We start from the raw sequence: 13881 nt of genomic DNA on the forward strand, positions 1-13881 counted from the left end.
ACTGACCACAGTATGAAGGAGTAAGCTGCCAAGTGTGTATCCTCTACACCTCATCGCCTCACATTTCTAGACCCCATCTTTGCCACAACAGACTGCAGACCCACCTAGCAAAGCAAGGTTACGCACACTAACATCAGGGCGAGTGTATTTTTGGCTATTTCCTCTGAGAGCTCCCCGAACAAAACAACCCTCTTACTTACTCACTGCTACGGCGCTGCCCAAGCTGGCCGCAGGCAAAGTAGCTACAAGTCAGCCGGGATTTCCTATTTTTGGTCGAGTGCACGACGTTGGGGCTTCTATCCTCAACTTTTAAAAAGCGCGGTAAGGCAAATCGTTTTAGCATTCGGTGTAATTTAGCCGGCCGGAGCCGTGACTGTCAATAGGCAGTGGAATTTGTCAAATATTAAAATCACTTGAAGTTGTCATTTTTCTGAATAGTTCCTTGGGTCTTGAGCAGCCTTGATAGAGAGATAAGGTCTACTGTGGTTTGAGGAGACAGTCCCAGCATAGCTGAGCCTAACTGGTATCCATGCAGGATGGACATACTAACACTATTTACAACAGACACATTAATACTGTAGTTTTACATCTGGTTAAGGCTGTACTGCATAGAGCTGCAGTAACTATAGTTTTCATGAGATGATAGTCACTTTCTGCACAACTTATTACAAATTATTACTGGTATTATTCACAATTCTTGATACATGAATTCAATTTATTGAGTAAATAAGACCACTTATTTCTCTTTGTCGAAGGGTGGACCCAGAACAGAAATTCCTTTTAAGGTCACTGCCAGGCATGGCCTGATGCATAGCAAACAACAATGTACGAGAACGTGATTTCCATAAAAATCTCGGCTGTTCCTCCTTTGCCAAGTATATAATCAGTTATATCTCTCATTATTTACTGGGCAGAGTAAGTGGTGTTTAATTATATATCTAAGACTCTGGGTACAATCAATATCACTGGATGGAGACACATCTGATACACTGTCCACCTCCGCTGCTATAGCAGTATGTAGGTAGGTATATGATGCGGATTTAAAACAGTAATATAATAGCTCCTTCAGTCCAGCCCTTCTACCTCTGTTATGATGATATGAGTCAGAAAATAAACCAGGAGGAAGCTGGGAGACACCAGACAGCAGTGTCCAGTGACAGAAGATGCTAACTATGGAAGTTGTGAAGGGACGCCGGCAGTTTCGGGGTTCTCGTGAATAAGACACACGTGTCATTTGCACAATCATGAACATTTTGGGTCGTTGTCTGGGGCACTCCTTGCCGCTTCATATTCCTCAGGTCAAATGGTAATTTGTGAGAGAAAGAAACATAAGGCACAAGTCGAACTGCTGCAACTGAGAATCCCACCCCCGGCCGAACAAAACAGAATCTCTTGAAACAAAATTTCAACAAGGTTGCCAAAGAAACACTGATCCATTGCTTATTATTCAGAAACACCTAATCAAGAAAATACCAACCACTACCCAAAGCCACAGATACTGTCGATAGAGTTTAACAAAGGTTTAACATATTGACACACGCAAAAAAAAAAAAAATATCCAAGATGGCTACATTCTACAGTGCACATAGGAATGCTTTACATTGGTGCCAACATGGTGGAGAGTTTGTCAAACTCTGATTTAGATACTTTTAAATTATACACTGAATACTGAGACTTTGGTTTCTAAATCTAAATACTGGATTTACTTTCCAAAAATATTTTTCCAAGGATATGGATTGAAAATTATGTTAAGTAGAAAGACTGGGATTAGCTTTTTCAAAACACTGACTGTGTGAGCCCTCTTCTGCTGAACTGTCCAATTCAGACTCGGCGGGCTTCGGTTTGACGCTTTTGGCTGCGCAGCCTGCATATACAATTTGATTAAAATAATGTATGGTCTCTGGACTGGATAACCACACCGTCGAATGCCGAAACATAAGGCTGGAACAAGCATGTAAGTGCTGCATTTGATTGATGAAAGTGTATGTCTTTTTTTTGTTGTTGTCTTTTTTTAATAGTGCATTTAACCAATTTTTTAAGGTTTACCAAAAATACACCTGATATTCCTCCTGTATGCAATGCCCCCTGTTTATAAACACAATAATGAGTGTATGAATGAATACATGTGGTTCTTGTCTGTCTGAAAACAAGCTTGTCTTGAGTCACACCCATGTCTGTTTTTTTGGTTATAAAACAATACACACTTTCATTGTCTATGGTACAACAATTCTATTTAATATACTGTGTGCCAGTACACATCTATGAGCTGGTTTTCCCATTGTACAAGGCAGGCAACAGTGGACTTTGTTTCTATGTACAGTCTGGGACAGTCTAACCCACCATATTGCCTTTATGTCACTGCCCAGGAGAGGCCTGAGCAGGGAGAGAGGGAAAAAAATGACACAGCGGGTAGGTTGAGGGAGCTCAAGAAATGGAGATGTAAAACATTAGTGGGAATAGGTGAGAGGACAAAGGGGGATGGATTTAAGCGGCAGGCACCAGGGAGGGCTAAAGAATTGGGGTGAGCGTCAAGCAGGGAGGGGGACCACGAGTGCGGAGCTGCCAGGAAGTATCAGTTACTTCTCAAAGGGAGCGAGGACACTAGGAAGGTATAGATGAATGGGAGCAAAACAGGGAAAGTAATAGGGTAAGGTGGCTTAATTACTGAAGTTATTATTCCACATGTTTTTGACAAGCTTCCTCAGAAAGGCAAAAATAAGCAGAGCTGCACAGTTTTATATTAACCATTCCCCCCTCCCCTTGCTGGTAAATATATGGCTGAAGCCACATTCAGATACAGTATCATAAAGTACCATACACATCACTGTATCAGATACATAAAGAGTCACATAATATCCTACACTATCATAAGTACCACACAGTTTTAGAGCATCAGATTCAGTATCAAATAGTACCATATAGTGCCATTGTAAATAAAGGTCCAATGAATCTTTGAAAGGCCCATGTCTGGTTGGGTGTAGCAAACTGAGGGATGGCACAGGCCAGTGTTCTCTCCTCTTGCTCCACCAACCCACTGTATTCCTCACGACAAATCAGAGAGGAGGAACAAGTCAAAGTGCACCAAGGAGTCCCAAGATTAAGGGCACTGCATCTGATAGGCTTGAAACACTGCCTCCGTTAACTGCTCTCCAGTTCTGCTGGAGGTGCTTTCTCCCGCGAGTCTAGTGACTGGAGGGAGCCCACAGTTCGTCCCTGCTGAGGCCCCTTCCTTTGCGTTTCCCCCCTTTGGCCAGCGGATTCACAGACCGCGCTTGATGCACCACAGTCTCAATAGTTGCTGAGATGGAATCGTGACTGGAGAACTCCAGAGGCTCGGGGGTCAGGCTCGGCCTGAGGCTGTGTCTGCCTGGCAGGTTATCGCACCTCTCCAGAACAGGCATCCCCAGAGTCCTCTCATCACTTCTCCTGCTAGCCAGCATGTCCAAGCCTCGAACCTCAGCCCAATCTTCCTTCCTCGTCTTGGTTGGCTCCGGTTCCTCCAGAGGTTGTTTTCTGGGTCGTCCGGGTCGTCTTTTGATGACATTGTTTCCTGTTTTGGCTTGTCGCTGCAGGCGCTTGGCACGAAGGATCTTCTGCACATGCTCAAAGTTCAGAGAATGCATCCTCCTTACGTCCTTCTGGATCTGTTCCACTTCGCGACGTTTATACCTCCGCTTACTGGGAACACCTGGAAGAGGAGAGAGGGAGAAAGAATCAGGTGAGAAATGTCAAGGAAAATAAAGAGCAAAGTAAGGTCTATAAAAAGAAAGGACCATTTGTGCTTGCGTGTCAGTTAAAAAGAGCAGTCTTGGAAAGACTAGGAAAGACATCATGCCAATTTAGCTCATGGAGAGAAAGTCTTTTCTTGCTTTAAGAGCTTCCTGCTAATTTTGAGATATTCATGTAAGCTTTTCAAATCCCAGCTGAGCCAGGAGAGCAGATCCTATCCTGTAATTGTCTACTAGAGAGCAGAGAGAAGAGGGGAGAGGAGGAGATCCTATTCTGCTAGCAGGAAATGTCTCCTTCAACCATTTAATATGTCGCTACACAATAACAACCCTGTGCATCTGGAGCACAGACTGCCAAAAAGCTAAACACACACAGCAACACAAACACACATATCGGCACTCTTGTCCACATGCACATGGGCATACAGACACAGATACAAAAACACACAGATGCATACATACACATGCACAAAAAATGAATTCAGCAGTTCAGAATGGCTGAGCAGAAGAAACTGGAGCCATATTGTTTCCGTCACACTGGTGAACTGGGCAGTATGCCCTTTACACATTGCTCTATCCTTACTCTTTCCCCGTCACTCACATTCTCTCTTCCACTCGTCTCTTCATGGGCGGCAATATGCTACTCTCTAATTTTCAATTAAACTGGTAACACTGCACCATTTCATTTCCATCTTTATTTCAGAGACCGCTTCCTGATCTTAGTCTGTCTCTGTCATTCTTTTTGTTTCCCATCTATGTCCCATTTCTTCGCTTCCCCCTCCTCCCTGTCTGGGCACTGTTCCCGGGGCTCGGACTGAGCCACAGCCAAAATGGAGGAAAAGCACAATCAACCACCAGTCCCCAAGCAGTGTGCACGCAACATGCTTCGTCTCTTTTCCTTGAGCTTTTTACTCCTATTGCTGGATTCCTGCACTCTAGCCTTTCTTCCTTTCCCGCAGACTCCTGCTGATATGGTGTAGCAGGTTTCTTCAGTGCTCTAACATTTGATGAGTACATTAAATCAAAGATGCTTTTTCAGTTTTATACTTTAAATATTGTTGGCTGTGTTACAGGAAAATGTGTGAAAAATGATGCTCAAGACATTTAGAATATGTCTCTTTCATAAAACATAAGGGGGAAGCATTTAATATTTAATAGATTTTTTTAAAGATTTGCACGTCAGTGAACTGCCACAACTAGCAGAATACAATATTTTTTCATCCTAAAGAGACCAAATGGTAATGATGGGGATGAAAATTTGAAAAGCACCGCACAGAGCTGTTTGCTAATGAACTAAGAGTAAGGGAAAGATAAAAAGCCGCCTAACTACCTCCCATACAAACCGCAGAAGAATATCACGCTGTTGTTGGTCAAAAATTCGGGCCTGACAGTGAAATTAGTTAATGCACAAAGCACTAAGTAGCAGTGGTTTATGAGCTGCAGCAGAAGTGAGCACATGCTCAGTTCACACACACACACACACACACACACACACACACACACACACACACACACACACACACACACACACACACACACACACACTACAAAGTAGCAGAAATTTATGAGCTCCATACACGGAACATAAAACCAGTGACCTTCAGCAGTGTGAGAGGCAGTATAGTACCGAGAACCTGTTTCTCTGTGAAATAAGAAGTCACAGCTATGCTCACTTATCCACTGCCTGTGCTGTAGCTGAGAGCACTTTTCGGAGACAGATTAAAATAATCCTTGATGTATGTCATTTAGTGTAATTTTTTTTTTCTGGATGAAGGTCTGTGCATGTGTTTAAACAAGCTGCGTGACTTGCCGGACTACCGCAGGTCCAGTCACTTCTCTATCCTGGCAGTGGGTGCCTCTTTCCAGATGTTTTGGATCTTAATCTATATCCTCGTCTTCTCCTCTTGCACTCTCGACCCCCTAACCGAAAGCTGCTTGATGTCCTCCCAAATCTACGCTTCTCTATTATCTATTATTTCTGTCATCCTGTCTGTTTACACTGGTAATTTACTATGTTGTTTTATGGCGTACACAGAGCATCTATCACATGTCCTATCTTATCTGGACCAGGGATCAGTCCAGATAAGTGTGTCATATGCTGTGCAGACTGCAAAGCCCCTTGAGGCAAATCTGTGATTTGTTATACTGGGCAAAATAAATACACAAAAAACGATTCCGAATTATTCATTAAAGACTTTCATTCAGACATTCATGTAAGAAAGTTACAACTGATTCAGCGAGGTCTGCTTAAGAAGCAAACGCACAACACACGCAGAGACACGCGTGTGCTTAATGATTTGTCCATGACCGACAAACTCATTGTTGCACGCTCAGATAATAGTATGAATTTTACATCTGGATGGGGACCCGTATATCTGTGTGTATACGGGGGCCTGCGCCTGCATGTGCAGCGAGCATTCTCATGCACATGCGTCTGTGTTTTAATTGGACTAAAGCTGTGAAGTGAAGCAGTAAGTCATGCTAGAGGAGGAGTGTGTGTGTGTGTGGGGTGGGGGGGGAGTAAAGAGAGTAATGGGAAAATGAGGGGGAGGGGAGACAAGGGAAAAAGCAAAAAGTGAAAGGGAAGAAGAAGAGAGCTAGAAGGGGGAGATGGAGAGAGAGATGAGGCAGAGGAACAAGGGGAAATCTGCGTGTGGATGTGGGAACCACGGGAGAGAGGCAGAGGGGGAAAGCAAGGGCAAGAACTGCAGAAGCAGCAAAAGGGAAGGGAAGGACACAGAGGGTAGAAGAGGTATAACAACACTAGAGGGATAATATGGATGGGTTGGGGGAGGAGGAGTCATTATGGGGGGAGGGGGGGGAGGGGTGTATATGAGTCATCCGTCCTGGATCCCCTGGGGTGGGGGGGCTGTATTCTAACTGAGCCCCTGGCTTCTCCTCCCCGCCACTGGACTAGGCCCCAGTCATTAAACCCCTGGCTACCAGCCAGCTCTTTTAACACAGGCAAGGGCCTTTTACGGCGTGTCTGTAGAAAATAAATCATACTGTGTGAATAATATATCTCTGGCAAAAGCATTGGCAGGAGAGAGGGAAGGGAGGCAGGGTGGGGAGGTAGGAGAGATTGGTGAATTATAGTCGTCTCCATCCATGCATTACGTTCTCTTTATCCCCAGCCAGATGTGCTCAAAGACAGCAGAATACAGAATGTACCAAAATACACATTCATTGGGTGGTGAGAATTCGGTGCTACCCAGTCTCTTTGTCTGCTTTAAGCCCCGATAATGATGTGCATAAGCATATTTATAATAGGAATCACCTTGACATGCATTACTAAATCTACATTTAAAATGGGAAAACCCAGTTAACTGACTAAATGTGATAATCCATCAAATAACTGAAGTCAATTAACACTCAGGAACAGAGTTTAATATTAGTGTATAACCTTTTTTTTTTTTTGGCAAACATGCTCTCATTTGGCTACATTAACAGTTCTGATCACATATAAGTGATTAGTAAAAGCATGTATGTGTCTCTTTCTTCCAGTTCCACGGGCTAGCATAGTATCATGTATCAAATATCATTCGTATGGTTTTTCTTTCATTAATAAATTCCGGCTTCCTACTTCTGTCTAACAGATAGGAACCTTGTTGTTTTATATAAGTAGTGATGTGATGCAATAAGGTCCACTGCTGGTAATGTCAGCTGCTTACACGCTGCCGATGCTTCAGATCATAAGCTTTCCACATGTGATCCATTCATGGGTTTATTTAGAGGTAAAGTAAGCCTGTGTCTGGACTCTTCACTCCCTCGCGCATTATATAGCGCATATAAACATTGGGAAATCACTAAGGAACAAGTGCAAACAGCTGTTCATACATTTTGGACATTACTTGGACGCACCGCTGTCTGTTCATATAAACACGTAACAGAACATGTGCACCACATTTAAGATAATGGACACAACAACGTTGCTGTTATTTTGTAAAGGACATATCTCTCTCACCACCAATCCAAAACGCAAATCTGTGCACATGTAACTTAACATAAAACATACTTCAGCTAAACATTATCCCCCCTCTACAAGCACAATGGGAACCGGAGCTCTAACTGTGCAATTATATGCTAATCTCCAGTATATTAATTGTAAATGAACATCAGTCATGCAGAGCAGTCAAATACATTAACATAATCATTTGCTTCAAAGTGGTGGCCGTGTTGATGTTATAGCGGGTGTGCAGATATTTAACAGGGTGAGCACATTTGTAGTTTAGACTGGAAAATGCAGCTCCTGGATGCTACTTTTAGGGGAGTCACATTATGGTTCTGTAGGCCCTGTACAGTGAATGATATTTACAGCTCAGATTTGGAACACTGGGTGAGCCTGTGTATAGCCATGAATGAACGGCTTGGATAAGCAAAGACAAGCAAACAACAGGAGTTACTGCGTTTTAGGCAAACCTCAAACCTCCAACACTTCATTAAAGAAAGCAATGTGCTTTATCATGCTGTCCCAGTGAACAGAAAACAACTGCTGCTGTTTTTATTATAAGTCCAACATGCAATGCAGTGCGCTTTCTCATAAATATAGTGTATTCTCTTACCAGTGAGGGAGGGACTGGGACACTTGTTCATCTGTTCTGGCTCCTGCCTCGTCGTTTGGAATGACATTAAGCCCTGATCTCCAAACACAGTGAGCCTCGTCCGCCTGCTCCTTCCGCCGCACTCGTCCTCTTGTGACCCCGAAAATAGGTCAGACGCTGACTCTGACCGCTGCGACTGGCTACTATAGCTGCCCATGAAGCTCTTTTTAGGCTGCCCAGTCTGAAGGGAATGGAACTGACTGTCAGCAAGAGAGTGTGATGACAGCTGGTCAGACTCAAAAATCCCTAAGCTGGATCCCAGGTTTGAAGAGCCTCTGCCATTGCTCCTCTGCTTGTCCAGAAGCTTTGAAGGACCCTGACTGGCCAAGTCTCTCCTCTCACTCAGCATGCTGAGGCGTGCATTGGTCTTAGCTCCGCTGAAAAGCCCTCCCAGGTCCTGCCGGTCTCGTGGTGAAAGAAGAGGTTCATCCTTGTGCTTATGTTTATGCTTGTGCTTCCTCTTGTGGAGACGAACCCCTGCAAGACCACCTGCGCTGCTGCTGCCCAGGGATCCCAAACCCTCTCCCCTTACAGATGGCCCCTGAAGTGGACCACTAGTGGTGCAAAGCTTGGCACCAGGCTGGATTTTTGAGTGTCCGCTGGAGTGGAAAGCCTTGGGAGGGGGCACAGCAGGTCTCATGAAGGGAGATGGGGGCGCCGGTCCTAGCGAGTGATGGGGCAGATAAAATGGGGGAGTAGGGGGAAAGTAGCCCAGACTCAGAGGAGGAGCGTAAGGCATCGCATACGGTGCTGCATAGTAATTTCCCCCTGCCAGCGGATAACCATATCCTTGAACAAAAGGCAGCTTTGATGTGATTGGCTCGCTGGCTTTGGCTGGACGACCGCGTCTCCTCTTAGCCTTCAGATCAGCACTCCTGCGGAGGTATGAACTGGAGTCACAAGGGTACGAGTCGTAGGTAATAGGGTAGTAATGGTGGAAGTTGAGGCGGAAAATGGAAGGATAGGGATGCTGGGGGTAGCAGGTGAATCGTCTGTGAGACACTCGTAACTGCTGGAGCTTTAACACGACCTACAGGGAGGAAGGAAAGAGGAAACATTTAGAAAAATAAACACCCTTTAGTGGTTGTTAAAGGCTCACACGCAGGATTTGTTACAGTGTTTCTAACCTCGTCCAGTTCAGAGAGAAAATGAAGATGATCCCGACTCTGTAGGCACTTCCTCTTCCGCCGATGATGCTTTTGCTTCTTCTCCTGCTGCGACAGAAAGTTATCGACAGCCGTTACTTGGCGCTCGCAGCGTGTTCTGCCACCTCTGTTGGATGCTTCCAAAGCTGCTGCCTCCGCAGCCTCAAACCCACACAGATCAAATGAGTACCTGTATAAACACAACATAAATCACATTAAAACAGCAGGTAAATGAATGCGTGCCAATCTATTACATACAGAACAAAATGCCTATAAAGCAAGTAAAGGAGTATAACAGCAGTCTACTGCACCTTCGTCGAGAGGCATGACCCTTCTCAGTTTGATCTGAGGTACTGTTGTTGTCCGTCCCAATCCCACTGTCACTGGGAATAGTCTCCTCACTGTGGGACTCGCTGATGGGGGACAGAGTTACCTCCTTCACTGACGCCCCCTCTGACAGGTGGGATGGTGAATTAGCCAGAAGTCGAGGAGGAGACAATTTCCATCCCCCAGTGAGAAAGCTCCTGCCTGCTGGTTTAGAGGGCAAGGCTGAAATGGGCTGCAAACTGGGCATAGCAGCATCAGAGTGACTGGCTCTTATAGACGGAGCACTAGAGCTGGGAGATGAGGTGGAGGAAGGCACTGCGGGGCATTCGTAGAGACTCGATGTGGAGACAGACAATGCTGGCTTGTCCCGAGTGGTTTTGGGAGGAGTGGAGCCTTGAGTTTCTGCTCGAGGTTTTCGCCCTCTCTTCTTACCAATGTAGATGGTTCCTCTTTTGCTCACATTTATCTGTTTTCCCAGTCGAGCTTCAATGGTGGATGCCATGGCACTCATAGCTGAGGTAACAGGAGCAGAAGATGACTTCAGAGCCAGAGTGCCATTTTGACTTGATCCTGAAAGGATTTCATTCAGAATGCTCTGCATTTTCCCAAGCTTCGTCTTATTCACTGGCCTGGATTGCCCCCTTCCACGCTTTAGTTTGAGACTGTTGGCATTGGTCATCGTGGAGGCCATTTGCACTAAAGTGTTCAGTGTGTGCGTCTTCCTCCTACGATTTAGCCCTGCAGTGGTTTCCTGGGCCAATGGGCTTGGAGGTGAGGTGGAAGTGGCCTCGTGAATGGTCTCCACAGTTAGGAGTGGCTGTTTCTTGGGGCGTCCTCGTTTCCTCTTAATGGGAGTGTGGACTGTCAGGCTGTCAGTGTTGGTGTAGAGCGGGCTGGAAGGGGTAATGGGGAAAGCAGAGGGCGGGTCAGCTAAGGTTGCGAGGCTACCCAAGGTTTCTCTCTGCGGTGATGTAATGCTGGCATGGCTTTTTGATTTCAGGTAGGACCACCTGTCGTTGGCCTTGGTCGGTCTGGAACTGGCCGTAGAGCTGGTGCTGTGACTTGGGCTCGGACTCATATCGGCTCTTGATCTGGGGCTTGGACTGGGGCTGATGTTTGCCCTGGGTCTGGGGCTGGGGATAGGGCTGATGTTACTCCGGGGGCTGGGGCTGGGGTTTGGGCAGGGGAATCTAGGGTTCAAGCTGAGACTGGGTTTGCTGATGTGATTGTGAGCTGGATCTCTGGGTTTAAGGGTGTCCGCGCTGATCTTAGGACGACCCAAGGGGTTCTTTTTCATCCTGTTTGCGCTCAGATGTGACTCTTGGTCAGCCCCATTTGTAACTGTCTCTCCCATTTCCACCCTGTCCACTCTCTCTCCCTTTTCTCTTTTGTCAACTTTATCTCCTCTTTCTGCTTTATCCAGCCTTTCTGCGCTGATATCAGCTTGACTCATGAATCGAGAATCATTTTTGTGAGTTTCTATCTTATGTGCTCCTCTGGCTTCTAAAGGCCCAGGCTGCTGCTTCTCTGTTGCATCAGAGTCCAGAGTCCGCTGCTGAGATTGCTCCTCTACAGAAAACGAATCGTCAAAAGAAGGCCTTCTCCGCCTCTTTCTTCCTTTCGCTTCCTCTGCCAGCATGGGCATCCCTCTGTCTTCTTCGTCTCCTTTCCTCCCAGCAATTGCTCGCTCTCGTTCCTCTTTTCTCCTTTCCTCTCTTTCTTCATGGAACCGCTCAGCTGTCTCCTCTTGCCTGTACTTCTGCCTCTCCTCTGAATTATTTGGGCTCTCTGATCCTTTCTCTGGCTGTCCCCAATGTGAATCAGCACTGTGGGGATTACAGAGCATCCTCTGGGAGTCCTTCCTGCCGTACTTCCTCTTAATGTTCCCAAAGAGCTGCTCACTGACCTCTTGCAGACCCTTCCCCCTGGAGAGATTTACACAGAGAAATAATTAGGATGAGTGCGATAAAATGAAGAGAATGGATAGCTTTGTATTTCACCAACACTGCGCAGAATACTTACTGCCTAATTTGAATCACCGTGTCAAGTTAATTAAAACGTCTTCCTTTTAAATTTCACTACTCTAACTTTCACATTCCATTCACAGTGCACAGTTCATGATATCATGCATCACAAGGAAATTAAAATATACCTGCTGAGAGAGGTCAAGTTGAGAATACTGGCATCTGTGACCACTGGCAGCTGCAGATCTGGAGTCAGAGACCGCTGAGGTGAGGGACTTTGCGTCGCCGTTCGTGAGAAAGCTTGGCTCGGATCTAGCAACGAGCCTCTGCTGTCTGCTGCCAAGTCTCTGGCTGCCTCAGAATCCGCAGGATGGGCTGGAGACGCAGAAGGTGCTGCAGACGGGATCCAGTCTGTACCGATTTGGTGCTGGGGTGCGTGAGTGTGTTGAAATTTCTGAGTGGGGGAGTGCTGCGTTTGCTGTGTGTGCGAGAGTGCGTGTGCAGGATGGAGGGAGCTGCGAAGCTGGTGTTTGAGAGAAGGATTATCTCCCAGTAGTTGCAGCAGGCCTCCCTCTCTCTGCTCTGGCATTCTGAACTGGCGCTCATATGTCTGGGGATGACACAAAAAGAGACACAAAGACTGGTGACTACATTTAAACTGCAATCATGAGACAGCCTTATATAGCTGCAGGGATAGACAAATGATATGATAATGATAATGTGATCGTAAAACTATGACTGCTATATTTCATGTCTTCTTAACATTGGCCTATCTCCACAGATATAACATGTGCATAGCACAGCAACCAGTTCAGCATATATTATCGTTTTTTTGTCAGCACTTATCACATCTCTGATTTTCTCTAATATGACAGCTTTTGCAGTAGATCTGAAGATTTTCATGCGTCTCGCGTGCATGAGAAAACAGTGTGCAACAGAACAAAAGGCTTGTTTACAGAGTAATTAAATTCCTGTGGCAAGGATGTTACATGCTGTGAGAGCTAAGGGAATCAAGTTGGGGGTGTCTGAGTACTAAACACAGTAGCATAGCGAAGCTGCGTCCCTGCACTAGATCCATCATTATTTACTGCAGATCATATTTATGTTTGTGACAGCTCTCATACGCTTTTCTCAACTATAACTGCAATGTCATGCTGTCAAGAAGGCGCCGTGCACAACATATGTCCCGGAAGTAAGATATAATTTATATACATTTTCTTTCACTGAAACGCCACAAATCTGAAGTAAGCCTCTGCTCGGTTAGACTTGTCCACTTAAAGGAGAAAATACTAAACCTTAATATACTGTATTGCCCCCACATAACTCTGCTTAATGTATCACTGCTGCATAATCAGTGTACTGCTGGAAGATGAGAAATAGAGCAGCGGATGGCCTTTGTGGTTTAGCCTGTTATTAACAGACTCAGTATGACGCAACGAGACACTGTTCTGCTGCGCTGCAGGGAGATGTAACCTAACCACAGGCCTGCCTCTCAGCATGTACACAGGGGCATGCAAGTGCACACGCACACACTCACGCTTGTATACAGTAGATGCACACATTTCAAAGACTCAAAATCCCGGCTACACAACGTTTGAAAACGCTAATCTGGTCTAGATGGAGCAGCTCCTTGTCAGTTGATAAGATATCTCCTCTTCACAGATAAATATACACAGCCACGCAGACGCACAACAATAAAATCTATCGTGCACTTTTATGACAGCGTACATATTTGCGAGGATAAGAGTGCCATATATTTCCCTTCCCTGCTAACATCCAGTTCAGCCTTCATCTCCTCTGTTGCTTCCCTATCACTCTCTCTGCTCTCCCGACTGCTGTCGGTAGTCAAGTAGTGACACTCACTATGTTTCCACACTTGTTGCAGAAGCTGTTTATTGGCCAGAAGCAGTCTGCACGAATTCACAAGCACAAAAACACACACACACACACACACACACACACACACACACACACACACACACACACACACACACACACACACACAAAAATGCTGAGAGGCACAACACTCACAACACATGGGTGAAAACACATACTGGGCACGTGTGCAAATGCTGAGCGCTGTAAATGATTAACGAAGCCAGCAAATGCAGGTATG

The 13881-nt window shown here is 45.6% G+C and overlaps 1 protein-coding gene across 1 annotated transcript in view; it reads right to left on the bottom strand.

Moving 5' to 3' along the window:
- Positions 1–1542: 1542 nt before the first annotated feature.
- The window catches only part of setbp1 (SET binding protein 1), a 35900-nt gene continuing 23561 nt past the window's right edge, over positions 1543–13881 (bottom strand). Inside the window, exons 3-7 of the mRNA XM_005947182.3 lie at positions 11954–12375; positions 9786–11726; positions 9457–9664; positions 8291–9359; positions 1543–3688 (exon numbers count right to left, since the gene is read on the bottom strand). Of these exons, the coding sequence (XP_005947244.1) occupies positions 3183–3688; positions 8291–9359; positions 9457–9664; positions 9786–11726; positions 11954–12375 (4146 nt within the window). The 3' untranslated portion in view covers positions 1543–3182. The remainder of the gene's footprint in view (positions 3689–8290; positions 9360–9456; positions 9665–9785; positions 11727–11953; positions 12376–13881) is intronic.

Source organism: Haplochromis burtoni, unplaced genomic scaffold (genome assembly GCF_018398535.1).
Source record: "Haplochromis burtoni strain Fernald_Lab_line unplaced genomic scaffold, NCSU_Asbu1 Contig_485, whole genome shotgun sequence".
NCBI classification, from domain to species: Eukaryota; Metazoa; Chordata; class Actinopteri; order Cichliformes; family Cichlidae; genus Haplochromis; species Haplochromis burtoni.